The sequence below is a fragment of the Macaca fascicularis genome, chromosome 13, assembly GCF_037993035.2.
Source record: "Macaca fascicularis isolate 582-1 chromosome 13, T2T-MFA8v1.1".
Taxonomy (NCBI): Eukaryota; Metazoa; Chordata; class Mammalia; order Primates; family Cercopithecidae; genus Macaca; species Macaca fascicularis.
This window is the reverse complement of record NC_088387.1, coordinates 47056809-47083038: the sequence shown is the minus strand read 5'-3', so window position 1 is coordinate 47083038 and position 26230 is coordinate 47056809. Positions and strand designations below refer to the sequence as shown.

The window sequence follows — 26230 nt, the reverse complement described above, 5'->3', positions numbered from 1 at the left end:
TGACACTTCCTACCTCAGAGGGCTGTTCTAAGGATGAAATGAATAATGGGAGCAAACGTGGAGAATAGGATCTGGCGCAAAGCAGGAGCCACATGAGGGCTTGCCATTATTACAGTTGCCCATGAGTGCATCTCAGGCTTTTCCTGGATGTGGCCTCCCATTGGCCTCTGGTCTGGGTAGCCCCAGACTTTGTACATTAGCCCTGAGATGTGAAAGTTGTGAAGTAGCATTCCTGGGCCAGTCAATGTGTCACTGGATCTGGAGTGGGAGGACTCTGGGGTGGTCAGAGTTGCCCTTAAACTAGGGTCACTGGAGATGGCTAGAGACTTGTCTGACACTTCACCAAAAAGAAGGGGGCTTGTCTAGTGTCAGGCCGAAGCTGCACCCTTTGTCTTCCTGGGGAGCCTCAAATGTCCTTGTGGGGGAGGTCCAGGCCTCAGGAGCACCTTGGCTCCCAGATATTGTAGGAACTAGAGGTCAGGGACCCAGCTTGTGGGATGGAGGGTGGGGGGCTAGTGGCCCACAGCCCTGGAGGCTGAGGTAGATTCCAGGAGTTGGAAACAAGCTGGGCAATATAGCAAGACCCTGTCTCAATATAGCAAGACCCTGCCTCAATAATAAATTAATAAATAAAAGATTAAACAAAACAAACAAACAAGTGAGACTTATCTGATGCTTCTCATTCTCCTGGTTTAAATCTGGGAAAAGTTCATGGGAATTTATGTGGGAAACAGATTCAGTGAAAGAACTAGGGAGAGTTGCCTCCACCTGAGCACAGAGGGTGCATTATCATTTACATAGAGCCTCTCCATTGTGCCAGGTACTGTGCCAGCCTCCAGGTATGCAAAGGTGAACAAGTAGACATTGTTCTTCTAGCCTTTGGTGCTTATGATTTGGACCCTAATAAATATTTAGTTCCAAATTGTGGATAGTCTTGTGAAGGGAAAAGCTCAAGTTCTTAGAATAACAGGGAGCCTGACTATTGTGATCTGGAGGATGAGAAGAGGCCCCTATGGAGAGAGGCCTGAAGGACTGGTAGCAGATTGGCAGGGCATATACCTGGAGGGCCTGTGTGCATGAGCTCCGAGGCAGGGATGGGCAAGTTGGGGAAGTTGGGGAACTGAACCAGGGAGAGAATCTACACAAAGAGTGCAGACCTTACCATAAGGTTAGGAGGTGGGGCCAGGCGCGGTGGCTCACCCCTTTGATCCCAGCACTTTGGGAGGCCGAGGCGGGTGGATTGCTTGAGTCCAGGAGTTTGAGACCAGCCTAGACAACATGGTGAAACCTTGTCTCTGCTGAAAAAAAACAAAACAAAACAAAACAAAAAATTAGCTGGGTGTGGTGGCACACTGCTGTAATCCCAGCTACTTGGGAGGCTGAGGCACTAGAATTGCTTGAACTCGGGAGGCAGAGGTTGCAGTGAGCCGAGATTGCACCATTGCATTCCAGCCTGGGTAACAGGGTGAGACTCAGCCTCAAAAAAAAAAAAAAAAAAAAAAAGAAAAATCACACACACACAACAACAAAAAAATTAGCCAGACAAGGTGGCACGTGCCTGAAAGTCCCAGCTACTCAGGAGGCTGAGGTGGGAGGATCACCTGAAGCTGGCTGAGATCTCATCACTGCACTCCAGCCTGGACAACTGGAGCGATACCCTGTTAAAAAAAAAAAAAAAGATTAGGAGGTGGCTAGAGGCCCGATTAGGAGGTGGGGCCCTGAAAGGATTTTGAGCTTTGTTCCAACGGAAAGCCCTGAAAGCCAGGGATCAGCTGGCTTTCAGGGTGAGTCTGGCTGGGCATGGAAAGTGGATGGAAGAGGTAAAAGCCGAACTGGGGATTGTAGGAGTCCAGGAAAAAGGTGATGGCTACCTGGCCTAGGGTGAGGGGCAATGGGATTGATGTGACTGGCCGTGTTAGGTACTGGGGGAACAAGAGATGAGGGTAATGAACCCTGGCTCCAGTGATGTTGTCACAGGCCTTCCGACTCAACCATTCTGAAAATAACTCTCCTCTGCCCTAATAGGCCTTTCCTCTGGTATGCACCAGTTCTCCAAAAATTAGGTCTATTTTTATAATTTTAATTTTTTTTTTAAGACAAAGTCCTGTCAAATCGTTTGCTACTAATGGTCTTTAATAATAACTTTCTGTACATAACAGATTTTGTTCTTTTGAAGGGCTGAGTAGTGTTCCATGACATAGACCTATGCCATAATTTATTTAACCAATGGCTTTGCTCTTGTCTTCCTCCCCTTTCAGGTTGACCAGTATCTCTACCACATGCGCCTCTCTGATGAGACCCTCTTGGAGATCTCTAAGCGGTTCCGCAAGGAGATGGAGAAAGGGCTTGGAGCCACCACCCACCCCACTGCAGCAGTGAAGATGCTGCCCACCTTTGTGAGGTCCACTCCAGATGGGACAGGTGCGGCACCTGGGGGATGGCTCTAGCTGCTGCGTTACTCGGGGGTGATTTAGTTGGCTTTATTCAGGACCCAAATAACTCAAAAGCCTCAGAAACCAACCGTGGCTAAGGGAAACATCCAGGGAATTGAATGGAAGGCTGTGTGACGGATGGACAGGAAGCTTGGGAAAAACTTTGTTTAATCACCTTATTTGGATACAGAATCCTTTTTTTTTGAGACAGAGTCTCACTCTGTCACCCAGGCTGGAGCTCAGTGGTTCGATCTCCATTAGCTAGGATGATCTTAATCTCCTGACCTCGTGATCCGCCCGCCTCGGCCTCCCAAAGTGCTGGGATTACAGGCGTGAGCCACCGCACCCAGCCCAGAATCCTTATTTTATGGTGCACCACCCAGCAAGTGATTTAATCAGGTAGGGGAAAAAGGATCATGGTGGAGATTCAAGTTGGAAAGGTTGGAAAGGTCCAGTGGATTAGGGCTAGATCACTGAAGGCCTTGAATGCAAGCCTAAAACGTTTAGTCTCTGCAGTAGCCTTGGGGAGTAAACGCAAGTTTTTCAGGAGTGTCTTGGTAATGTCTTTGGCAGTATAGGTAGAGTGGAGGGGGAGCGAGGCCCGACTGGTAGAACACAAGACATGGCCCTGGTGGGTGGTGGTGGGTGGGCAGAAAGAGGATTCAAGGGTGGGGCCTGGGTGTGGAGCCCAGCTGCCTGGGAATGGCAGCATCCCAGAGAAGGGGACCGAACAAAGTCGTGTCAGAGCTTTTATTTAATCCTCATAATAGGTGTCTCCATTTTAGAGATGAGGTGCTTGTGAGGCCCATGAGGGGTGGAGGGTGGCGGGTAGGTACTCACATCTGGAGGGCAGGAGAGAGAGCCCAAGGGGCAGCTGCCAGGGCAGAGGAAGAAGCAGGAAGCACAGTGTCCGAAAACCTAAGGGGGACGAGATCTCCAGGAAGCTGACAGGTCGCTGGTGAGGCATCTGCAGGGGCGTTGTTGGGAGGGGAGTTAGGGGCAGGGTGTGGGTCAGGGCCTGTGAATGCCAAGTGCCTGTGCTATTTCCAGCACACGTGTGTCCTTGAGGCTCATCTCCCTTAGTGCCTCTAGGGACCTGGTTTGTCTAATGAGACTGTATGGTTCCCAAAATAAGTGTTTGCTGAAGCCTTGGGACCCAGCCTGGACCCAGTGCTGAGGGTATGACCTTGTTTAGGATTGTTTCCTGAGTGTGTTTCTTGGCCCTTCAAAGAGACCCTCGAGGTGAGGGGCCTCTTATCTCTTCCATGTCCTCTAGATTGGCATGTTTACCTACCACTCCCTCTGACTGGAAACCACACCCATTTCTGAGATTGTTGTTTGACATTCAGATAAATGTACTCCTGAAGGCCAAGGCCTTGTCTTTATTTCACGCAGCACTAGCACTAAGTAAGTACCCTAAATCTTTTCTAAATACATATGGGCTAAGGACTCTTCTGGGCACCTCAGTGTATTAACTCATTTACTTTTCAGAAACCTTTACGGTAAGTACAAATTTTATCCACAATTTATAGATGAGGAATTTGAGGCTCGAATGTCAAAAAGTCATCCAAAATCATACAGCCAGTGAGAGGCCGAGTTAGGAATCAAGCTTGCGGAAGCCGAAGTTCAGGCGTCGGTACTACACGTGATGCATTCTATGTGTTCATGTATGTGTTAGCCTGTGCACTTGGTGCTGGAGCACACTGCAAATGCTCAACTAAAATTTTTTGGAATGGAGTTGGGACTGATTGTTTAGCCTGTATTATAGGCAGTTGAATTAAGTTTGTTGGGGAGAACTAATTATGGGGCAAGCTTTCAAAATTCTCATTGCTTTCCTGAAGCTGGAGGCACCAAGACCTCCCATGCACTTTGAAGCTTGCACTGTTTGCAGCACATACTGAAATGTCTTACTCACTGAAACAAAGGAAGTGGCTCCTGGAATAATGGAGACCAGATTGCAGGAAACCCATACCTAATCCCTCCCTCCCCATCTGCAGGGAGTCCATAGGTTAGCTCCTCACCTCCATACTCTCTGGGACTCAGCCTTTGTTTTTGTAAAGTAAAGAGGTTGGACCCAGCAGTTCCAGTCTGTTCTGCACATGTACTAGAACTAGTATGCTAGTCTATTTACACAAACACATCTGAGATCCTGTAATGGGAGATAAACCCTTGGTGTTCATTGGATGGTGTCTTAGTTCATTTTTGTGTTGCTGTAAAGTGGAACATATGTATATATAACAACTCAGCAATTCCACTTCCAACTATATGCCTTGAACAGACTCCTGTATGAATCCAAGGAGACATGGCCCAATAATGTTCATTACAGTGTTGCTTATAATGGCAATGTATTAGAATTTTTTGTTTGTTTGTTTTAGGTGGAGTTTTGCTCTGTCACTCAGTGGTACGATCTCAGCTCACTGCAGCCTCTGCCCAGGTTCAATCGATTCTCCTGTCTCAGCCTCCTGAGTAGCTGGGATTACAGGCACCCACTACCACACCCGGTTTCACATAGTGAAACACCGTCTCTACTATAATCCCACCTACTATAATCGTACCTATAATCCCAGCTACTTGGGAGGCTGAGGCAGACAGAATTGCCTGAACCCGGGAGATGGAGGTTGCCGTGAGCTGAGTTTGCGTCACTGCACTCCAGCCTGGGTGACAGAATGAGACTGTGTCTCAAAAAACAAACAAAAATAGATAAATTAAAAAAAAATAAAGTGGTCAGCATCAGGGCTTTCAAGTTTTGTTTTGTCAGTTGGGGGTATGAGTTATGGATTATGGCAGTGAAAATAGGTGACTCCTAAGTTGATACAGACTATCAAAAATGAAAATTCTCTGTTGTAAGCACCCTAGTGAAGTGCTGAGAGGAAAGGCCGAGGTGAAGTTGTGTTAGCGATTCCCTCCTATGTGGTCGCACACAGCCTGGGTGCCTGCCATTGCTGCGGGGGTGAAACTGCATCCCTCTTCCACAGAAGGCTCGAGGCATTTGCTCCAGGGACACCTGTTCAGTGCCACCTTTCTCAGAACCTTCGTTTCTCAGCCTGTTCATGACTAGTATTACTTTTCAAATCTGAAAAATCAAACCCCAGATCTAGAGGAAGCCAATCTTTAAATCCATAGCTTTCTAACTTTTCTGGACTATATCTTCACATCAAGAAACACATGCATATAAATATTTATATGAAAGGAAATAAATTTGGGGACCAGAATTTATTCTGAAACATGATGAAGTTGGGTTTGTCTTCTAGTCTTTAAGAAGGTTGCTAGTCGGAACCTACTAAATGTTTTTTACCTTGCAGTTTGAAAGCCACTGCCTTAAATGATCCTTGGCCCAGTTTGGTTCTAGATTAGCATTTCATTTCTCGCTGGCATGAAATGTGTAGTTTCAGGACAGTGTGGGGTGAGAGGTGAGAATCAGAATTATACGTTCAAATGGGTTTGAATTCAAGCTGTGTGCTCCAGAGCAATTTATGCTGTGATCCTCTATTTCCCTATTTGTGAAAAGGGGAAACTTCATGGGGATTGGTTTTCTGAGAATTAAGGGAGAATCAGATATGTGACTTTCTCACATACGCTACAAACACTCCTGCAGCCACAAACCACCACTGCAAAAGGCACGCTTATTGCCAAATTTACTAAGAAAAGGTATGTGAGTTAACCATCCTGGCTAACACAGTGAAACCCCATCTCTACTAAAAATACAAAAAATTAGCCAGGCATGGTGGTGGGCGGCTGAAGCAGGAAGAATGGTGTGAACCCGGGAGGCAGAGCTTGCAGTAAGCCGAGATCACGCCACTGCATTCCAGCCTGGGCCACAGAGCGAGTCTCCGTCTCAAAAAAAAAAAAAAAAAAAAAAGAATTTATCTGATGAATTGACAAATACACCTGTTTAATACAACCTCCATCAGAAAAGGGAATGCTTATACACTGTTGGTGGGAATGTAAATAAGTACAGCCTCTATGGAAAACAGTATTGACGTTTCTCAAAGAACTGAGAATAGAACTACCATTCCATCCAGCAATCTCACTATTGAGTATCTACCCAAAGGAAAAGAAATCATACCAAAAAGACGCCTGCACTTGTATGTTTATTACAGCACCATTCACAATAGCAAAGATGTGGAGTCAATGCCCATCAATGGACAGATGATGGGATAAAGAAAATGTGGTATATATACATAATAGAATACTGTTCAGTCTTAAAATAGAATGAAATAATGTGTTTTGCAGCATCATGGATGGAACTGGAGGCTGTTATTTTAAGTGAAACAGCTCCAAAGCAGACAAATACTGCATGTTTTCACTTATAAGTGGGAGCTAAAAATGTCTCCACATGGACATAGAAAGTGGAATGATAGACAACGGAGACTTGGAAGGGTGAGGGTAGGAGGGTGGGGGCATGAGGGTAGGAGGGTGGGGGGCGGTGTGGATGATGAGAAATTACTTAACGGATACAGTGGGTGTTGGATACACTGAAAGCCCTAACTTCACCATTGTGCAGTATATCCATGTAACAAAATTAGACTTGTATCTCATAAATGTATACAACTAAAAAAAAACCTCCATCAAGATAGAGAACATTACCATTACCTCAGAAAGTTACCTTGAGCCCCTTCCCAGTCAGTCCCTGTTCCTGACCCCCCAGAGGCAATCACATTCTATTTTCCACATATATCAGTGTTGCCTGTTCCAGAACTTCACATAAATCGACTCATACAGTATTTGTTTTTTATGCAAGTCTTCTTTTACTTTTCATAATGTGGGATTTATCTGTGTTGTGTCTATCAGTGTCTCGTTCCTTTTGGTTGCTGATTTCATAGTATGATTAGAATCTATGATATGAATATTGATGGACATCTGGGCAGTTTCCACTTTTTGACTATTTGAGTAAAGCTGCTATGGACATTATTGTACGAGCCTTTTTGTGGACACGTTTTTAGTTTCTTGTATAATCAACTAGGAGTGGAATTACTGGATCATTCATAGAGTTTGGTATACGTTTAATTTTTAGAAAATTGCCAGATCTTTTCCCCAAATTGTTGAACCATTTATACTCCCACCAATAATGTATGAGAGCTCTGCCTGCTCCATATCCTCAACAGCATTTGTTGTCTGTATGCCCTTGTTTCTTTTTTTCAGTGGAGAGTTGATTAAAGAAAGCATTCATTTGTATTTGCCAGGAATCACACCATCTTGACCTCTCTGTAGGCAGCCCTAATCTATGCCACGACCCTGCGTGGGACTGTGGTACCAGTCCTAACACAGTTCTGTCAGGGGCCCCACCACACATAGGGGCTACAGATAAGGGCCTGGCTTTCAGAGGACATTTCCATCTTAAAAGGGAATGCAGGGGCTGGGCACAGTGGCTTACACCTGTAATCCTAGCACTTTGGGAGGCCAAGGTGGGTGGATCACTTGAGGTCAGGACCAGCCTGGCCAACACGGTGAAACCCCCATCTCTACTGAAAATGCAAAAAATTAGCCAGTTGTGGTGGCGTGGGCCTGTAGTCCCAGCTACTCGGGGGGCTGAGGCAGGAGAATCTGGGAGGCAGAGGTTGCAGTGAGCTGAGATCATGCCGCTGCACTCCAGCCTGGGTGACAGAGTGAGACTCCGAAAAAAAAAGGGAATGCAGGAAGAATTGACAGCATTTAATGAGCACCCATGGTGTCTGTACTAGGCCATTTACATAAATCTATTTTACTCTCTACAAAAACTTTACAAGAGAGTCATTCTCACTTTAAAAATGAGGCAACCAAGGCTAAAAAAGGATTGATGGTTGCCAAGGTCACCTGTGGTCAGACGGTGACAGTTGGGATGTAAGCATAGATAGTCCTGACTCTATGGCCATAAGATTCACAGTTTACATTGGCTTGTGCCGCTGAACAAAAGTTTCTAGGGAAAATCAGATGATTATCTTTTTAAATGGATCCTAAATGCGAGTTGGCTTTGTATCATTCAAATAAGAAGCTCAAGTACAACCCAACTGAAAATGTGCCAGCCGCATGGTCTAACTTAGAAAAGAAGTATCTTTGTGGTGTCTTTATCACCCTTGTCTTGGCAAGATCGTTTGGATATAACTATGCCTCATGAGACAGAGCGAGGGTAAAGGCAGTGTCAAATCGATCATGTGACTCTTCTTCACCTCTGAATTGTGAATTATTTTCACGGGTAAGTATACCTCCATCCTCTAGCCAGACTTAACCCCTCTAGAGAGCAGGGAACCATGATGCCGATGGTAACGGTGATGATGGTGATGATAAAAATTGTAGACATCGTAAGTGCCAGGTACTGTGCTAAACGCTGTGTTTGAGCTATCTCATTTCTTACAGTCATCCAATGGTAGGTATGCTGAACTCTACTTCACAGAAAAAGAAAATAGATTTGGAGCAGTTAGGCAACTTGCCCAAAGTCACATAGTGAGCAAGTGGCAGCACTGGGATTGGAACTCGGCCAGCCGAATTGCTAATGCCTGGGCTTTTAAGCACGCCACCAGTGGCACATTTTATGTACCTTCCATGCTGCTAGCACAATGTATGGATTCTTCTCTTACTAACCCAGGCCTAGCTGTTCAGTTCATTCAACAGTCCTCTCCGAGTCTTGGTCCTCTGTGCAGCAGCAGTGTGCTACGCTGCCTCGTGCCCTGCCTTTGAAGAGTGAAAGTTGTGCTGGGGAGATAAGGCCCATGTAGACAAAACAATTAGAGATATCGGGCCATATAATGCAAGCACATGATATGATAAAGGGAGACTGGGCTGGTGATACGTTGCATGGAAGCTGGTTAAACCTGAAAGAAGCCCTTATCTTGGTTGCTCTGCATTATATTAACTACTGTACAGCGGAGACATACATCCAGAGCTAGCACACAGCAAGTTAATTAGTGGACTTACGTAGTCCAGGCAATATAAATTGAAGATTGTACTGATAGATAGCCTCAGTACAGCAGATGGCACTTAACATTGTCAGGCGTTGTGCCAAATGCCTTACACTTCCTTGCACTGAATCTTGACAAGGTGTGTGTGTGTATGTGTACATGTATATGTGTGTGTTTTCCTGTGTTCTCGTTCTGGGTTGTGGAGGGAGGTACTGACTAGAAGGAGGTTATCATAACCCTTTTAAAACAGATGATGAAATCTGAGTGTCAGATTTCTAATAAATTGCCAAAAGCTACATGGCTAATACATGTTAGAGTGGGATTTGACCCCAGGTCTGCCTGCCTAAAAAGCTGAACATGCTCAAAGCCTACACAATATTGAAACGTAATCGTGTTTTAACCCTTTGAAGAGTGGTTTCACATCTGTGGGGCTAATTACACCTCTCTGTGACTGGCGCCTATTTTGAACTTAAGAAACACTTCCTGGGTAAAAAGAGCACCAGAGTGATGCTTTCCAAGAGGTGTCCTAGGAGCTTTGGGGTGCTAGTCATGTGTTTTACATGTTCCACGCCTCTCCCTTCATTTGGAGCAGCTCTGTTTTTCTCTATTTTACGTTGTGGTATTTGGTCCACCAATTTTATTTGGAAATAAGCATTCTGTTGCGTTTGAAAACAAATGATGTAGAAGATCAGCTCACTCCATTCCTAGTCTGTACCAGACACCAGCATTAACTGTGATTCAATGCCTTTAATGACACAGAGTATTGAATACTTCTGTATGGCTGAGCTCTTGAATGGTGGCCGGCATTGCATTGTAATGGAGTAACTGGAATCCTGGGGGTTAAAAAGAGGCTGCCAGGTGTGGTAGTGATCATGGCGATTCTGGGTACATGGAAAATACGTGCCTTGAGACCTGTGTCTTGCCTCATTACCTGCTTAGGACTTGGAGATGTATCTTTTTGGTCCTCGTTTCATTTGGAGTATATGCCATACATTCTCAGAGCAGTCCACTGTTGTGTGCTAGCAGGTACTTGAAAACTAAAGGAAGAAAACAAGATCCCCTCAACCCAGAGTCACCCCATAGAGAATGATTGGATGTTCAGTGCAGTTACCTGGGGCCACTGGAAGTGCTATTGTAGGGCAGGAAGGGCGGGTCCCTTTAGGGGCATTAAGTTATAAATATAGGACTGGTTCAGGAACTGAATGTGAAAGTATGCGTGTGTGTCTTTGACCCACTCCAAGTTTATGGCTGCGTGCCTCAGGCATTGAGTGACAAGGAAGAGCTGGAGGCTGTATGGTTGGATCAAATACAGTCCAGCATTCTGATTCCTGAGCCTCTCCCAGTTTTGGCATTGAAAGTCCCATGTCATAGGAAACCCCTCCATCCTGGGCAAACTGGGATGGTTGGCCACCCTCCATGGCCCTGGAGCCCATGCCCTCACTGCTGCTCAGCTCAACTATGGCAGCAGCCCCTGAGCTGCCTCCCTTGTGCTGCTAGCCCTGCCCTCCACAGTGCCGTTAGTCACTAGAGCCCTTTTGGAAACAGATTTGACCTTCTTAAGAATGAAAGAAAGTCCTTGGCAATGGTATTTGCTGTGCGCTTATAGCCATGTCACGTGAGCCCTATGTTGTAGACACTCTGGACATGCCATTTTTTGGCACCCACAAATTAGTGCCAATCGTAGTTATACCAAACCTCTGTCCTGCCTTGCTGGACACCAGAGCATGCCACAAACCTCCACGGCCTTGACAGGGAGAAAGGGAACAAGTACCTTGATAAGATCTATTAACGGAGGAATAATTACTGTGTTTCTTCTTTGGGTTTTTCTTTTTCTTTCTTTTGAGACAGAGTCTGGCTCTATCGCCCAGGCTGGGATGCAGTGGCGAGATCTCAGTTCACTGCAACCTCCACCTCCTGAGTTCAAGTGATTCTCTTGTCTCAGCCTCCTGAGTAGCTGGGATTACAGGGCCACGCCACGATGCCCGACAAATTTTTGTATTAGTAGCGACATTAGTAGAGACATGACCACCATGTTGGCCAGGCTGGTCTCAAACTCCTGACCTCACTAATCTGCCCGCCTTGGCCTCCCAAAGTGCTGGGATTACCAGCATGAGCCACCGCATCCGGCCTGTGTGTTTCTGTATGTTCACATACAACATAGTCCATGTTTCATGTAAGCGTCACAACCGCTGTAGAATCCTGTTCTACAGGTGAGGTGAGAGAGCCCTGTGATGTGCCCACACCACACAGGTAGTGAAACCGCTGAGCTGGAATTCAAAACGAGGCCTGCCCACCTGTCTGAGGTCCAGTGCCTCACCACTGCTCTGTGGGAGCCTCTCATGTGTGGGCATTAGGAGAGGGTCCATCTCAGGACTGCCGAGTCACAGTGCTAGGCCTGCCTCACATTCCGGGCTTGGAAGGAATGCAGTCCTTGGCTATGGTGGTTGTGGCTTCCTGTGTGTGTGGAGGAGAGCCGCAGGGAGGAGAGGTGTCAGGGAATGTGTGTTCCAGAGGAGTCCTGTAAGCAAAGCAAGAGAGGACCTCCCTCCTGGGAACAGGGTTATCAGCAATACTTTATTATTTGTGTTTTCCCTTCAGTCCATCAGAAAATCCTGCACACCACCCGTTCTTGCTGGAGCGGTGGCCTCTGGTGAGTCCAGCTGGGCTGGCCTCGGATGACGACCCACCGGGGCAGCCTCGCTGCCTCAGTCCCCTGTGGTCACTGATTCAGCGGATCGCGTGTATCCTGGACTTGAGAGTGCTGATGAGGCAGTTCATCTTTGATATCCCTTTCATCCCTCATGACAGCCACCACATTGCGTTTCCTAGAATTTGGCTGAGTTCCCACTACCGGGGAAGGCTCAGAGCTGGAGTGTCTGGAAAAGTCAACCATGGCCATGAGGCAGGCAGGCTAACCCCAGATGAGGGCGATGTTGCTGTAGTTAGCCCGCAGCTGTAGCTAGGGGTGGGGCCACCTCTAGTCACTGGGCAGGAAATGGAAAAGTAGTGCCCCTAAGGAGGAATGCTGTAGTCACTGGAGCTGATTCCAGTGACTTTTCTTGGACAGGTTTCTGCAATCCCTTCTGCTGTCGTTGGCCTGGGACACTCAAGTGAGGCTGTGGGACAGGGCTTGCCGAGAGCCCGGAGAGAGAGTACCTAGTACTTAGTGAGTATGTCCTGAGTTCTTGGTCCTGCACCACACTTGTCTAATTTTTCCCCTCACAGCAACCCAATGAGACGCGATGTTCCCATTTTAGAGATGAGGCAGCTGAGGCTCAGAGGCTCAGGAACTTGCCTCTGCTGGAAAGTGGCCAGGGTTCTGGAGCAGGTGATTGGACTCCAGATCCAGAGCCAGTCTCCGTGTGTCACGCTGCCTGACACACTTCTGCCTGTGTGGTCTCTGGTGGATGATATCTACCCTTTTTCCCCTTGGGACCCTGGGGACTGTGGGTGATGCTCTCAGGGAGCTGGGCAGATGTGGCTTTTCTCAGGGCCTAAGTGCTGGAGGTGCTGAGTGGAGCTGGGTATAAAACAAACATTCTTGGGTTACTGAGTCAGAGCCCCTCCCTGACCTCTGACCTGTTCCGCTTCACTTCATTGCTGTTCTCCCACCGGGAAAGGGGTTGAGTGTTGACAAACATGCCAATAAGTGAACCCCTGGGGAAATTAATTGCCTTGCATCCTTTGAGAAGGTCGTGGCAGGGCAGCAGAAGACTGGCGGTGCTGCTCGCGGTTGGCAGTCACCTGGGGATGCGCCTTGCCTGCTCCACCAGCCCCTGTCCCGCTGCAGGCTCCGCGCCTCTTCAGCGCTTTCATTCTGTGCCACACAATGGGGCCCTTCCCCAGAGTCGGTGGTATTATTACCCAGGATCTGGATGTTTCCTGTCTACACTGCTGTTTCCTGGAGGGTAGGAACTGCACCTTCCCAGTGACGCATGACAGTCTTCACCCATCTGTGTCTGTGGCTCCTTTCTGGAGTCTCACTTGGCCTCTCTCCTGCTCTCTCAGAGCTTTTCTGTGGCATGAGTGACCTGACTGTTGTCGTACATACACGCTCTGGGGTCAGCATTCTCTTGCATTCTAATAAGCCTGAGATCCTTTGAGGGGCCACTTGCTTGGCTTATTCACCAGGCCTCTTAGTTTGTAGTGAATTGGACCTCATTCCACTCCATTGCTTGACCCCTTTGATCTTGCTGCAGGACATGGGCCTCATAATATGCAAACATTAGAAAGTAAATTTAGTACTGCAATTGCAGTACGCAAACATTATATGCAAACATGATATACAAACATCAGAAAGTAAATTTAATACTGTGATCGCAGCTTGGTGTTCTGGGGGTAGGAGGAACAGGATGGAGCATGGACCCCTGGCATGGGGCTTGCTGAAAGCACTGAGGAGACAGTCAGCTCTCAGGAGGGGTGAGCACATCGTTGGATGTAACTGTCTTATTGTTGATTGAATTATAAAAGTAATGTATATGTGATGGAATACTACTCAGCCATAAAAAGGAACAAATTAATGGCATTCGTAGCAACCTGGATAGGATTGGAGACCGTTATTCTAAGTGAAGTAACTCAGAAATGGAAAACCAAACATCAAATGTTCTCACTCATAATTGGGAACTAAGCTATGAGGATGCAAAGGCATAAGAATAATACAATGGACTTTGGAGACTCAGAGGAAAGGATGGGAAGGGAGGGAGGGGTTTAAAAAAAACTACCCCGTGAGTTTCTGGTTTTAATAAAGCTCTTGAGAATTAAAAAAATAACAATAATGTAAAGGTGTATGGCATGAAATTAGACTATATATAATGTCTGTAGAGATAAGTGAATCCCACTGGCCACCCCTTACCCACAGATATTCCTGGAGGGACTTGGAGTTTTCAGTCTTGGTGGTTCTGGAAGAATTTTGCCCAAAATTAATAGTGACCTTTCCTTTCTCTGCAGAACACGGAGAGTTCCTGGCTCTGGACCTTGGAGGGACCAACTTCCGTGTGCTTTGGGTGAAAGTAACGGACAATGGGCTTCAGAAGGTGGAGATGGAGAACCAGATCTATGCCATCCCCGAGGACATCATGCGAGGCAGTGGCACCCAGGTATGACCCTTCTCTCAGGGCGGCCCCTGGTGACAAAAACTTCCTTGGGATGTTCTTTCTGCAGTTTCTCCAGCCGCTCCCAGTGTTTGGATAGGCAGTCATCCAAGACACTTGTGGATGCCAGCACAGCTGTAAGGGCTCCCTCTCGGCCCGAGCTCAGGCTGTTCTGGTTGTATTTTATACCCAACATGTATTAAAAGGAGTGACTAGAGAAGAAGCATTAAATCCAAGTAAGGCGCTGTTCAGTGTTGTCACATCTTGGGCCTCAGGACTTGGAAGAGGTCAAGCCCTCTGACTCCTGGTCTGCTGTTCTCTCTCCCACACAAGGCTCCCTCCTGGGAAAGGAATTTCTGACCATGAGTAGAACACGCGGGGGAGATATTTTTAGACTCATTTTGTCTTTGGGGTGGCCTTGAGGTAAACCTGCTTTCCTCGTTATCATGCTGGGGTTGGAGAAGGGAGGCTGCTTCCCTAGGGCTGTGGGCATTTGAGCTTTACCGAAGTTGTCACGTGTCTCCAGTATAACATCAGGAGGGACACAAAGGGTAGAGGCCCTTCCACTGCCTCTCCTATGCCTGCACCAAGCTGAGGTAGTAAAGAGGTTGGGCCCTGTATTCAGGAACTCTAGCTATGTGATTCTGGGCAGATGATAGGGCTTGGCAGAGCCTCAGTTTATTCATCTGTAAAAAGGGATGATAGTATACAGATTGGGGTGTAGATTAGAGGAGATGATACCTGTTAAGTATTTGCTTAGTGCTGGTGCATAATCTAGTGCCCTGTTTTTTCACAGGGGTTTTTGTCTCTTTATCTAATAGCTTCTTGTGCTATCACTCTCTGTGGCTAGTAATTGCATTGTTCCCTATTGGGGGATATGGTTGTCTTTTTTTCCCATTGCCTCAATCTCCTGCCTTGGGCCACATCCCCCAGATGATAAATATTTAAGAAACAAGACAAGACAAAACCAACAAACAAAATAACATCTGAAGTTTGGCTGTGATTATGTAAAAGACTTGTAACTTGACAGTGATGTGTTAGGTGGATTTTTAAGTTTTACGAGAACAACACCCTCCCTGTTGCTTGTACCCTGACAACATGCAGGGCCCAGGCACCTTGCAGTCCCTGCAGCACCATCCTTAGAGCCTGGCAAGGACAATGAAGTGCATCTCTGCCAATTGAGAAAAAGAATCCATTTTAAACATTCAAGATGCGAGTGAAGTTTTTCTTGAAAAATTTAACCTTAAATTTGCTCAGACCACCTAGTTAGAGAGTATCAAGAAAATCTACTCTCCATGCAATATATAAGCAAAACATTTTAGTCCGGATTAAAAACAAAAAACAACTATGAGACCCACCTTGAAGAACATTAAAACTGCTGGGATATTAGAAAGATTTTGAGTAAGTGGAAAAAATGCTATCTAAAAATGAAACAGAAAGAAAACTAGAAGAAAATATAGGTATCTTTGACCCTAAGGAATAGAAAGACTACTATGTACCTAAAAGCAGCAGAAAACACTTGGAAAAAAGGCTGAAAGGAAGTTCATTGTGGCTATTTTAGTGATGGAATTACTGGTGCTATATTTTCCCCATATTTCCCCCCCTTTTTTGGTATTCGGTATCAGTATTTTACTTAAAGGAAAATGAATGGATTGTAAAAATACAATTTAGTTGAAACCAAGAACAAATGTTGAAATCTCAAACTTGCAAAGGTTTTTGAAGAATTGTGAACCTGGGCAATGGGGGTCCCTGGGTAAAGTCTGTCGTCCGGCACATTAACTTCTCCTGAAGATCAGTGGATTGCAAACCTGAATATCAGCCACTTAAGATTTTAAAAGTATATCTTGTGGAAAGGGAAGTGAGCAGGTTTTCAGACCAGTAAGGAAAAGGAAACCATTTTAACTTCATAAAATGATGCCCTTTGAGCCTTTTTATGACAGGAAGGTGTTAACTCTTTCTCTGCATCTCACCCTTAGATCCTCCTCAAAGAGGATGAGATAGTCTTTCAATTCAAGGAAGCAGAAGGTCTCCTCTTCTCACCTGAGAAAAGATGTAGGTTCTTTGAACCCAACACTAGCCAGTGGAACTTCTTGCAGCAATGGAACTGTCTCCTGCCTTCCCTGTGCAATGTGATGGGCACTGACCCTGTGACATCGAGCCCTTGAAGTGTGGCTGGTGTGACTGAGGAACTGAATTTTTAAGGTCTTTTATTTTTTTGAAACAGTCTCACTCTGTCACCTAAGCTGGAGTGCAGTGGCACCATCCTGGCTCACTGCAACTTCCGCCCCCCAGGTTCAAGCGATTCTCCTTCCTCAGCCTCCCGAGTAGCTGGGACTACAGGTGTGCACCACCAGGCCCAGCTAGTAGAGACAGCTAATTTTTTGAATCACCATGTTGGCTTTGAACTTCTGACCTCAAGTGATCCACCCACCTTGGCCTCCTAAAGTGCTGGGATTATAGGCAGGAGCCACCACACCGGCCTGTTTTAAAAATTCTAATTAATTGACATAGCCACAGAAGGCCAGTGGCTACTGTATTGGGCAGAGCAGTATTTAATGCTTCTTTGTGGCCTATTTTTCTCTACCTTCCTATATTAGGAGCGCAATTGGAAAGAAAGCAGTGATCAGAGCTGGGGGAGGAGAAACCCTTTTGCTTTTCCCCCTTCTAACCCCCTCTCTTTACACAACTTCTGCAACTCTCTCTCTCTCTTTTTTTTTTTTTTTGGATAAAAACTATTTGTACTAAAGATCATTTTGACCAGAGTACCAGGAAGAAGGTGCTGGAAATTTGTTTAATATACGTATCATATAATTCAACTCCAGTCACCTTCCCGACAGAACAGAATTTGCTGAATATTTCCCTATTTTCATGTTAAAATACTTGAACTCTGTTCAAGGGAGTTGGCTCACCTGCACTGGTGATCCCCATGGCAAGAGAGCCTTGTCCTCCCCAGCCTTTGCTCTTGAAAATGTTTTGGTTTGGAGGTCGAAGGTTCATCCTCAGCTGTTGTTAACTTTGCATGGGATCAGACAGAGGGACAGACAGAATGGATGCGGGAAGTTTAGTTAGATCTGGCCATCTTCCAGATTGTGGTGGCCTTGTCTTCCTGGGTCCCTCCTGCTGACCATACCCTAGGCATCAGGAGAGCCAACAGGTCTGTCAACTTCCCTCTCCCAACCTCTCAGTTCCTTTATAAATGTAAATACTTTCTGTGGTTTGGCATAGTGGTTCTCAAACTACTGTTCCAGGATCACCTGGAGGACGGAAGCCTTGCTAACAGATGAGTGGGTCCCGCCCCCAGAATTTCTGCTACAGCCGGTCTAGGATGGGCCCTAGACCCTAGAATTTCTAACGTGTTCCCAGGTGATGGGGCTGAGGTTGCTGTTCCAGGAGCACACTTTGAAAAGCCATGGTTTAGTCGAATCTAAAGGATAGCTGTCCTCTTACCCACCTTGGCTTTTAGATTTTGCCATGTAGTCAACCTGGCCCTTGGAATCTGCCCAGCCTCTTTGGCCTGTGCTTACTTTTTACACCAGAATGCCTCTGGTCTCAGCCCTCAAACACCTAGAGGGGTCAGCAGCTTCTCTTTGAGGGTGTAGGCGGGGGCAAGAAGGAAGTCAGGAGAGTGTGGGCTTTGGAGCTGATTGAAAGCCTGGTTTATTGTGAATACTGCTTTTCTAAGGCTTAGGAGCTCTGGGTCCTGCACAGTGAGTGTATGTGGTCATGGTTGTGAGGCTGCTCACCCACAAAACGCTATTTATTTCTCAGCGCTCTTCATGAACTTACTGGATGTTCTGTTTAGAAAGTTAGAAAACAAAGATAACTTCTTTGAATTGCCCTCAGATTAGTTTTCTAGAATGGAGAAGAAAATGTAAAAATTGCTTGTTTTTGTTAGGTTGGTTCATAGAATGCCAACAGACAATGTTGTCCCCGCAAACCACCCCCCACCCCATCACCAGAGACAGGGATACTAAAATACTTCTTGGCAGCAAGATAGGCTGGCCTTTCTGGTACGGTCATCAACTGGGCATCCATGTCAATGGGTTTCTGACAGGGCCACCAAAGAATGTTCTGTTCCCCAGGCATGCAGTGACTTTCTGATTAATGTTGGCCATGATTTCCCCTACCTCACAGGGTTATCTGGACAGCAGTTTAGATAAATGGCTTAAGGAGAGGACAATATTTAGTGGGCAAAAACTAATGTTAAGGCTTTATATGTATTGCCTCATGTACTCCTTTTCATAACTCCATGAGGACAGGTCCAGTTATAATTCCCCTTTTGGTAGATGAGCAAATGAAGATATCAGAGGAGATAATGGGTTTTGCACACATTCAGCTAGTTACTTGCTGAGCCAGAAGTGCACGCCCTTAATCTCTATGCTGTTCGACCTCTCTGCTTACCACCCTGTCATGTGTCCTTAGCTGTTTGACCACATTGCCGAATGCCTGGCTAACTTCATGGATAAGCTACAAATCAAAGACAAGAAGCTCCCATTGGGTTTCACCTTCTCGTTTCCCTGCCACCAGACTAAACTAGACGAGGTAAGATGGGCTCTTCGGACACTTTTGTTGCTTCACTCTTGGGGCTGGGAGGGCCGAGAGGGACTTCTGAGCCACCTGCTGTGGTGTTGGTGGTAGCACTGGAGGATTGTGGAGATGAAGTTCTGCCTTTCTGGGTGACTGTGTATGTCAGTGTGGGGGCTGGTGAAGAAATATTTGGGGGGTTGGGAGTGCTCTTTATCACTCTGTCTCCCACACACATTGCACAGTATCCTTATCCCATCCACAGTGAGAACTCAGGAACTCCCCAGTCTAAAGTGTTGTGATAAAGACCCTCGGAAGAAAGATGCTTGGAGAGTTACTGATGTAAGGAAACTAGTACAGTCATGTATTGCTTAACAATGGGGATATGTGCTGAGAAATGCTTTATTAGGTGATTTCACTTATGTGTAAACATCATAGAGTGCACTTACGCAAACCGAGATGGTACAGACTACTACTACACACCTAGGCTGTATGGGACAGCCTCTTGCTCCTAGGCCACAAATCTGTATAGCATGCTACTGTACTGAATGCTATAGGCAATTGTGACACAGTGATATCTGTGTATCTAAACTAGGCAATAGTAACTATCGAGCTCTATTATAATCTTGTTACCACCACAGTATACACAAGCGGTCATTGACTGAAACATAGTTATGGGGCACATGACTGTGTCTTATAGTGACGGTTGTCCTGAGTTTCTTTTTCCTAGGCTAGCCAGGAAGTAATACAAATATTCAACCACGACTTTACCCCAGTGGCAGAGGTCTCTGCCAATGATGGAGGTTTGAGGGGTATGGTGTGAGTTTCAGTTTTAGTGGGAAATCAGTATTCACTCCTTGCTCCTTTTCCAGAGTTTCCTGGTCTCATGGACCAAGGGATTCAAGTCCAGTGGAGTGGAAGGCAGAGACGTTGTGACTTTGATCCGGAAGGCCATCCAGCGGAGAGGGGTGAGTGGGGTGGCAGGAGCTTGGGGTCTGTGGGCTTTTCTGGGTCCACCCTGAAGACTCCTTGAATATCCTTGACTCATCATGATCTGCTTTTGTGGAGCTTAAGGAGAGGTTCTCATTTCCCTGACACAAGTACTCAATAATTTTGCATATGATCTGCTGCTTTGGGGGTTTTTAGATTATTGCAATGGATAAATAATCTTAGCCTTGGCACAAGAAAAACTCTTTAGTTCTTAACCTGAAGAAGACTTGAATATCATTTCTAAGTAAGAAAGTTGGAATGATGTTGACATGGGAGTGGAATGGTGCAGAGAGAGAATCAGTTAAAAGTCTTATTACAGGAGGAGTTCTGGGGAGGGAAGGGGAAAGAGAGAGTGAGAGGGAGAGGGACAGAAGGAGGAGGTGAAAGAGGAGGAGTGATGTACAGCTGGTGTTAGGAAAGTTGCCCTCTGTGATTATGAAGGTCAGAGCCCTCCCTTTTATCTCCATAGGACTTTGATATCGACATTGTGGCTGTGGTGAATGACACAGTTGGGACCATGATGACCTGTGGTTATGATGACCACAACTGTGAGATTGGTCTCATTGTGGGTAAGCGAATACTGGGCATGAGGGCCGGTGCTGGCCAAGAGATGGGGGTGTGGGCCGGAAAGGGAGAAGGGGCCCATGGGTTGGTTGTTCCTTTGGTTCATATTAGAAGATAATGGTCCAATCACTTTGGAGAGCTGAACAGGGACTCATGGAGTTGGGGGTGGCAGAAGATTAGACCATGTATTGTGATGACCCCAGAGTCTGCAGTGAGAAATCCCAGCCACCCTGGCCGGGCAGTCTCGGGACAGTAGTGTAAGAGGGAAGAGGGATGGGAAGGGGCTGGAGCAGGTGTGTGCATAGCCATCCCTTGTTTTGGCAGGCACGGGCAGCAACGCCTGCTACATGGAAGAGATGCGCCACATCGACATGGTGGAAGGTGACGAGGGGCGGATGTGTATCAATATGGAGTGGGGGGCCTTCGGGGACGATGGCTCGCTCAACGACATTCGCACTGAGTTTGACCAGGAGATTGACATGGGCTCGCTGAACCCAGGGAAGCAACTGTGAGTGGGCCTTTCCTGTGCGAGTGGCTTGGAGGGGGCCTGGAGCTGAGTTTGGGGCTGGTCGGGGCCAGGGGGTTGTTTCTTTACAGTCTTACATCCCCAGAGGTGGCCAAGGCGGCCACTGGTCATAGGAATGTCTGTGACTGTAAATTGCTGAGAGGATCTAAAACAGAGAGCAAGCGGATACACCAGATTATAGCTAATAATGTGTGTCCTTCACAGGAGTCATTTTAGAAGGTTCTATTCTGAGTGTAAGTGGGTGGCCCTGTTCTTTCTTTCCACCTTCTATTTGTAAATTGTCCATGGGGACTGTGAGCCACCTAAGAAAAGTTGTGTTGAGGTGGCCAAGATTGGGGTCTCTGAAAGCTCCTTTTTCGTAGCTCCAACTCCATCACTACCCAGAGGACAGGCTGACAGCTGGCTGCTCATTGCTGGTCTCTGGGGTCCCAGGGCCTCCTGCTGCAGCTGCAGGCAGACCCATGGCCTCGGGAGACATTGGCTGAGGAGCTTCCTTGGCCTCTTTCCTTTGGACATTGGATGGACTGGAGGAGGGGCTTCTAGCATTTTAGATCCTGAATATTGTATTCTCCAGCCTGGCCTGCCTTTGTTTTTAGTCGCTTTTATCTCTTACAAAACCTTATTTCACTTTCACAAACATTTGCCAAATGTACGTGTGAAGGTCTTGAAACAGGAAGGTCTGAAGCAGTTGCAAAATATTTTGAGCAATACAGATCATCGTTTGTCTTGTGACTGTTGTAGAAAAGCTTTTCGTGCAGATCTCTACCTGGAGAGGAAAATTGAACCCTATAAACCAAGTCAGTGGTGGGTAACCTTTTTCTTTCCAGGAGAGTGCTTGCTTTCTCAAAGCATGGTTTATTTATCTAAGTCACAAGCTTCTTTCACATGTTGAAATGAGTCCTTTACTCGGACTTTCTGAGGAACATACTGGTTGTGTCTGCCACGGCTGATGAGAGGTTTATGAGCTGAAAAATCACTCGGTGTCTGCCTCCGCGAATGAGGCACACCCAAGTCATTCCGAGGAACTATAGGCCCTTTCAAGTGTCAACAGACAAATTTGCCAGCCAGACCATGACAACACACCCCCGGCTTATCCTCAGACACCCACCAAATTGTTATCCATGGCAGCCCTGAAGTCACCGTAGACAATTTTTGCCCCCTGTAATGTATTTCCAAGTAAGTATCTTCCAAATGTTGACTGGAACAAAGTGTTTTTAAAAACTAGAATAAAAACTTATAAAAAATCACCCATTATAAAAAACCACCCACACTTGGGAGCCCCACCGGGCCCAGCGCACCCCCCACCTCACTCCCCACAGCTCCCGTAGAACCAGCTGTGTGGGAGAAGATGTTGGGGCAGACATGGAGTTCCTTACTGTTGAAGCCAGGCTCGCATCCACGCTGGTTTCCTTCTCCTGAAGTTCTGCCTGTGTGGGTGCACTAACATCTTGCGCGCTGTCATCTTCGCAATTTTGCCGGCTCTCAGCTAGCCGCCATGCTGCTGTACTTGGCCCTGGGTCTTGAGCAGGCTGCTTCCTGGAGGCCTGGGTTTCCTCTCCGAAAGGTAACCTTGGAATCCCTTTCACATCTCAGTCCTGGGCCCCCTCCTCGCTGGGGCTCATCCTAGTTAGTGGCAGCAGGCCCAGGTGCCTTCTCTAAGACAGGTTCTTTCTCAAACACCCAGAAATGGGCCTTTTGCCAAAAAGAATCACCAGGGCTTGGTTTCCTCTCAGTTCTAGCCAGAAAGTCCAATTACCAAAGAAAACAGTGCCACCTAGTGTTGAAAAATTAAATCACCCGACAGCGCTGCCGGTTTGGGGGCCGGCCCCTGCCTTTCTAAAACATGCCTTTATCTTGTCACCTGCCTGCTCAGAAGCGTGTTTCACTCCCAGACCCCTGAGACCTGTCATTCAGAGCTCTTAGCCCAGTGCGGATTTCTCTGTCCCAACCTGCCTTTATAATGTTGCCCCATCATCCCCTGGCCCGGGTGGTTTTCACACCATTTTCCTTGGAGCCCATGAACATCTTGCAGGGGTGGACAGTATGAGTTGATGAATTTCTAGGCCTGTGCCACATATTTAATCAGATTGCCATTTTCTCTTGTAAATAAATATTGGGCTATGTAAGATTTTAATTTTAAAAATTATTTCCTGGCTAGAGAAGATTTTTAAAGATTACCACCCTATGCATAACTTTACTTAAATACAGGCTGTTCCAGAATGTTCCATACTCCCTGGGTGTTTCATTTGGCTGTTTAAGGCTCATTTATTCTTCTCCATAGGTCAAGGCCCACCAGCCTGCAGGGACAGCCCAAGTCAGCCACCCTGAGCTGTCACCTCTCCACATATCTTACTCCTGGGCCATGCAGCACACATTAACCCTTAGTTGTAAAGTTTCACACGTGCACATCTTGCTTCAACCGGGACTTTATGTTTTTGGTTTGTATCTTCCGGCAGGTTTGAGAAGATGATCAGTGGGATGTACATGGGGGAGCTGGTGAGGCTTATCCTGGTGAAGATGGCCAAGGAGGAGCTGCTCTTTGGGGGGAAGCTCAGCCCAGAGCTCCTCAACACCGGTCGCTTTGAGACCAAAGACATCTCAGATATCGAAGGGTGAGCGTCTGGCCAGCCCCCTCTATTCACTGGGTCACCACAAGAGTGGACGGGTAGTTGGGGAATGAGGAGGGGGCACTACCTTTTGACTCTTCAAGTGTAGACTGCAAGAGGGTCTCACACGACATGGACCATGGCAGGCCTATGGCTTCACTTCACTTACCAGTCTCCACTCTTGTCGATTTCGAATGTGATTGCTACCAGTGACGCATGGTGCTGGGAACGGTGGTTGGCCTCCATATGCAGGGACTTGGGCTGTTGCACTGGGTTTAAAGCTGTAGGATCCCAGAGGGCCCCTGAACGACTTCCCTGCATCTGCCTCCTTTTCCTTCTCCTGAAGCTCTGACATCTGATTCCCTATTGGCATTTCTCAAAAAGGACTCTATCATGACCCCTGCTTCATAATAGAAAGCTAGGTCTTTGGATGGGCCAGAGATATAGCTACCCAATTAATTCTAATAAGCAGAGCTGGGGCCTGCATTTTCACAGCCCAGCAGGGGCGAGAGTGAGGATGGCTTGATTTTTGTTTTTTTTTTTTTGTTAACAATATCCCAAGAGTTGGGCGGGCCTCGTTTGCTGTTCTTGAGATTTCCACTTGTAGACTGAAGAAGTCCTGGTGTTTCAGGGACCAGATGGTGGAGAGGAGGTGTCTTTGGAGCCAAATGGAGCAGTGGAACAGTTCGAATGACTTTGTTTTAAGGGGAAACTCTTGAAGGAATGGGGCCTACTTTTTGCTATACCCCAAGGTGATGCAAGTACCCCCAGGTGATACAAGATTTAGTTCCCTTGAGAAGGGTGCTAAGGTTATAGCACTAGCCCCTTACCAACTGTCTTTAGACACAAGCTAAAGCAGTGCCAAGTCCATGGTGAAATGCAATAGACTCCGACTGCTTTAGAGAGAGAAACCAGGTGGGCATCACAGCAGGGTTCACATGTAGAGAGCGGCTGACAGCAGAGACACTGTCTGTCTCCCCTAACACAAGCAAATGTAACACAAACTCTCACACAACTTGGTGGTAAAGCACCAAGAACAGGGCCTTGTTTTTACACAGCACATGCATAAGAAATACTTGTTTTTCTCAACTCCCTGTGTCTCTGTGTGCGTGTGTGTGGGGCCTCAGGGAGAGGAGCCTCAGGGTGGCTGTACTGTATTTTGCACCCTCTTCCTCCTCCTCCTGCCCCGCGCAGGTGGACTGAGCAATGCAGAGGGATTCTGTCCCCACTGGGCAGTGAATTTGCTGGAGCTAAAGGGCTTCCTTACCACTCTGCAACACACACGCTGGCCACAGTGGGTCAGACGTGGGCCTACATGCTGTCTTTCTGTTTCCCAGGGAGAAGGATGGCATCCGGAAGGCCCGTGAGGTCCTGATGCGGTTGGGCCTGGACCCGACTCAGGAGGACTGCGTGGCCACTCACCGAATCTGCCAGATTGTGTCCACACGCTCCGCCAGCCTGTGCGCAGCCACCCTGGCCGCCGTGCTGCAGCGCATCAAGGAGAACAAAGGCGAGGAGCGGCTGCGCTCTACTGTTGGGGTTGACGGCTCCGTCTACAAGAAACACCCCCAGTGAGTCAGTGTGCAGGGCCTGGAGACGCAGAGTTCCTGGAGCACCTGGGGCTGAGTGACTCCTCATGCCAGCTCCATTTTGCATTTCAGGGGTGGTGTGGCGGGACCATGGAGCTGAGGGTCTTGGAATAAAAGTTCTCGCCTGGGCAAGGGGGAATGGGAGGGAGTCATATCTGGCGCGGGTGGAGGTGATTTCTGAAGGCTACCAATGACTCGGGCTCTCCGCAGAGCTCCTCTGGCTGCTGGGCACTCTCTTTGCCATCCTCTTTTTTATGTGTTATTGTTCCTGTCTTTACTCTTAGAATTCTTGGTGATTCCTGCAGGTGCTATGTCCTCTGCCAGGGGCCACCCCAGCCCAGTGGGGGTTACCAGCTTCTCTGGCTGACCTTGGTATTAAATTGATCCTGCCCTGTCCACATTTTGATCCCTCAGGTCGTAGGTACCAGAATGTTCACATTTCAGCTGAGACCTAGAAGATGGCTCTCTTTTGTGCCCTACTTATTTCCCCATCATTTTCACCTCATAAGAATGCCAGGTCAATGTGCCTTCGTTTTCTTAACTGGTTGGTGCAGGAGGACTCAGCCCTGAGATTCCCTGTTCCTACTCAGTGATGCAAAAACTTGAGTGTGCACGTGAGTCATGTGGGGACCTTGTTAGGAGGCAGATTCTGATCGGAAGGTCTGGGGTGAGCCTGAGATCCCGCATCTCTCACAGCCCCCAGTGAGGCTGCAGCCCACAGATCACACTTGGAGTAGGAAGGCCCTGGAGACCATGACTCCAAGTGCCACTACCCAGAGAGTTCCTGGCTGAACACACCCATTGTCTTTAGCTGTGCAGACACCTTTGGGATCATTGGCAGAAACTGGCTAAAGAGAAGCTAAAGTCCAGAAGAGCATCTCTAGCTTTTAATTTTGGGTCTTTCCCAGACAGCAGCTAGTGAAATAGTGATGGAACAAGACAAGTAGGTGGCATCAGAACCACCTCATACCACAGGGCTACTCCAGCAAAGAGGCTGATGGTACCATGTTGGGCAGAGGAGCAGTGGCCAGGGG

General features: G+C 47.2%; 1 protein-coding gene across 2 annotated transcripts in view; it reads left to right on the top strand.

Moving 5' to 3' along the window:
- The window catches only part of HK2 (hexokinase 2), a 56675-nt gene that overhangs the window by 17157 nt on the left and 13288 nt on the right, over nucleotides 1-26230 (top strand). For both annotated transcript variants that reach the window (XM_045369006.2, XM_074010879.1), the window contains exons 2-9: nucleotides 2259-2421; nucleotides 14255-14403; nucleotides 18820-18939; nucleotides 19794-19889; nucleotides 20381-20480; nucleotides 20800-20983; nucleotides 23458-23613; nucleotides 24945-25178. In XM_045369006.2, coding sequence (XP_045224941.1) covers nucleotides 2259-2421; nucleotides 14255-14403; nucleotides 18820-18939; nucleotides 19794-19889; nucleotides 20381-20480; nucleotides 20800-20983; nucleotides 23458-23613; nucleotides 24945-25178 — 1202 coding nt within the window. The remainder of the gene's footprint in view (nucleotides 1-2258; nucleotides 2422-14254; nucleotides 14404-18819; nucleotides 18940-19793; nucleotides 19890-20380; nucleotides 20481-20799; nucleotides 20984-23457; nucleotides 23614-24944; nucleotides 25179-26230) is intronic.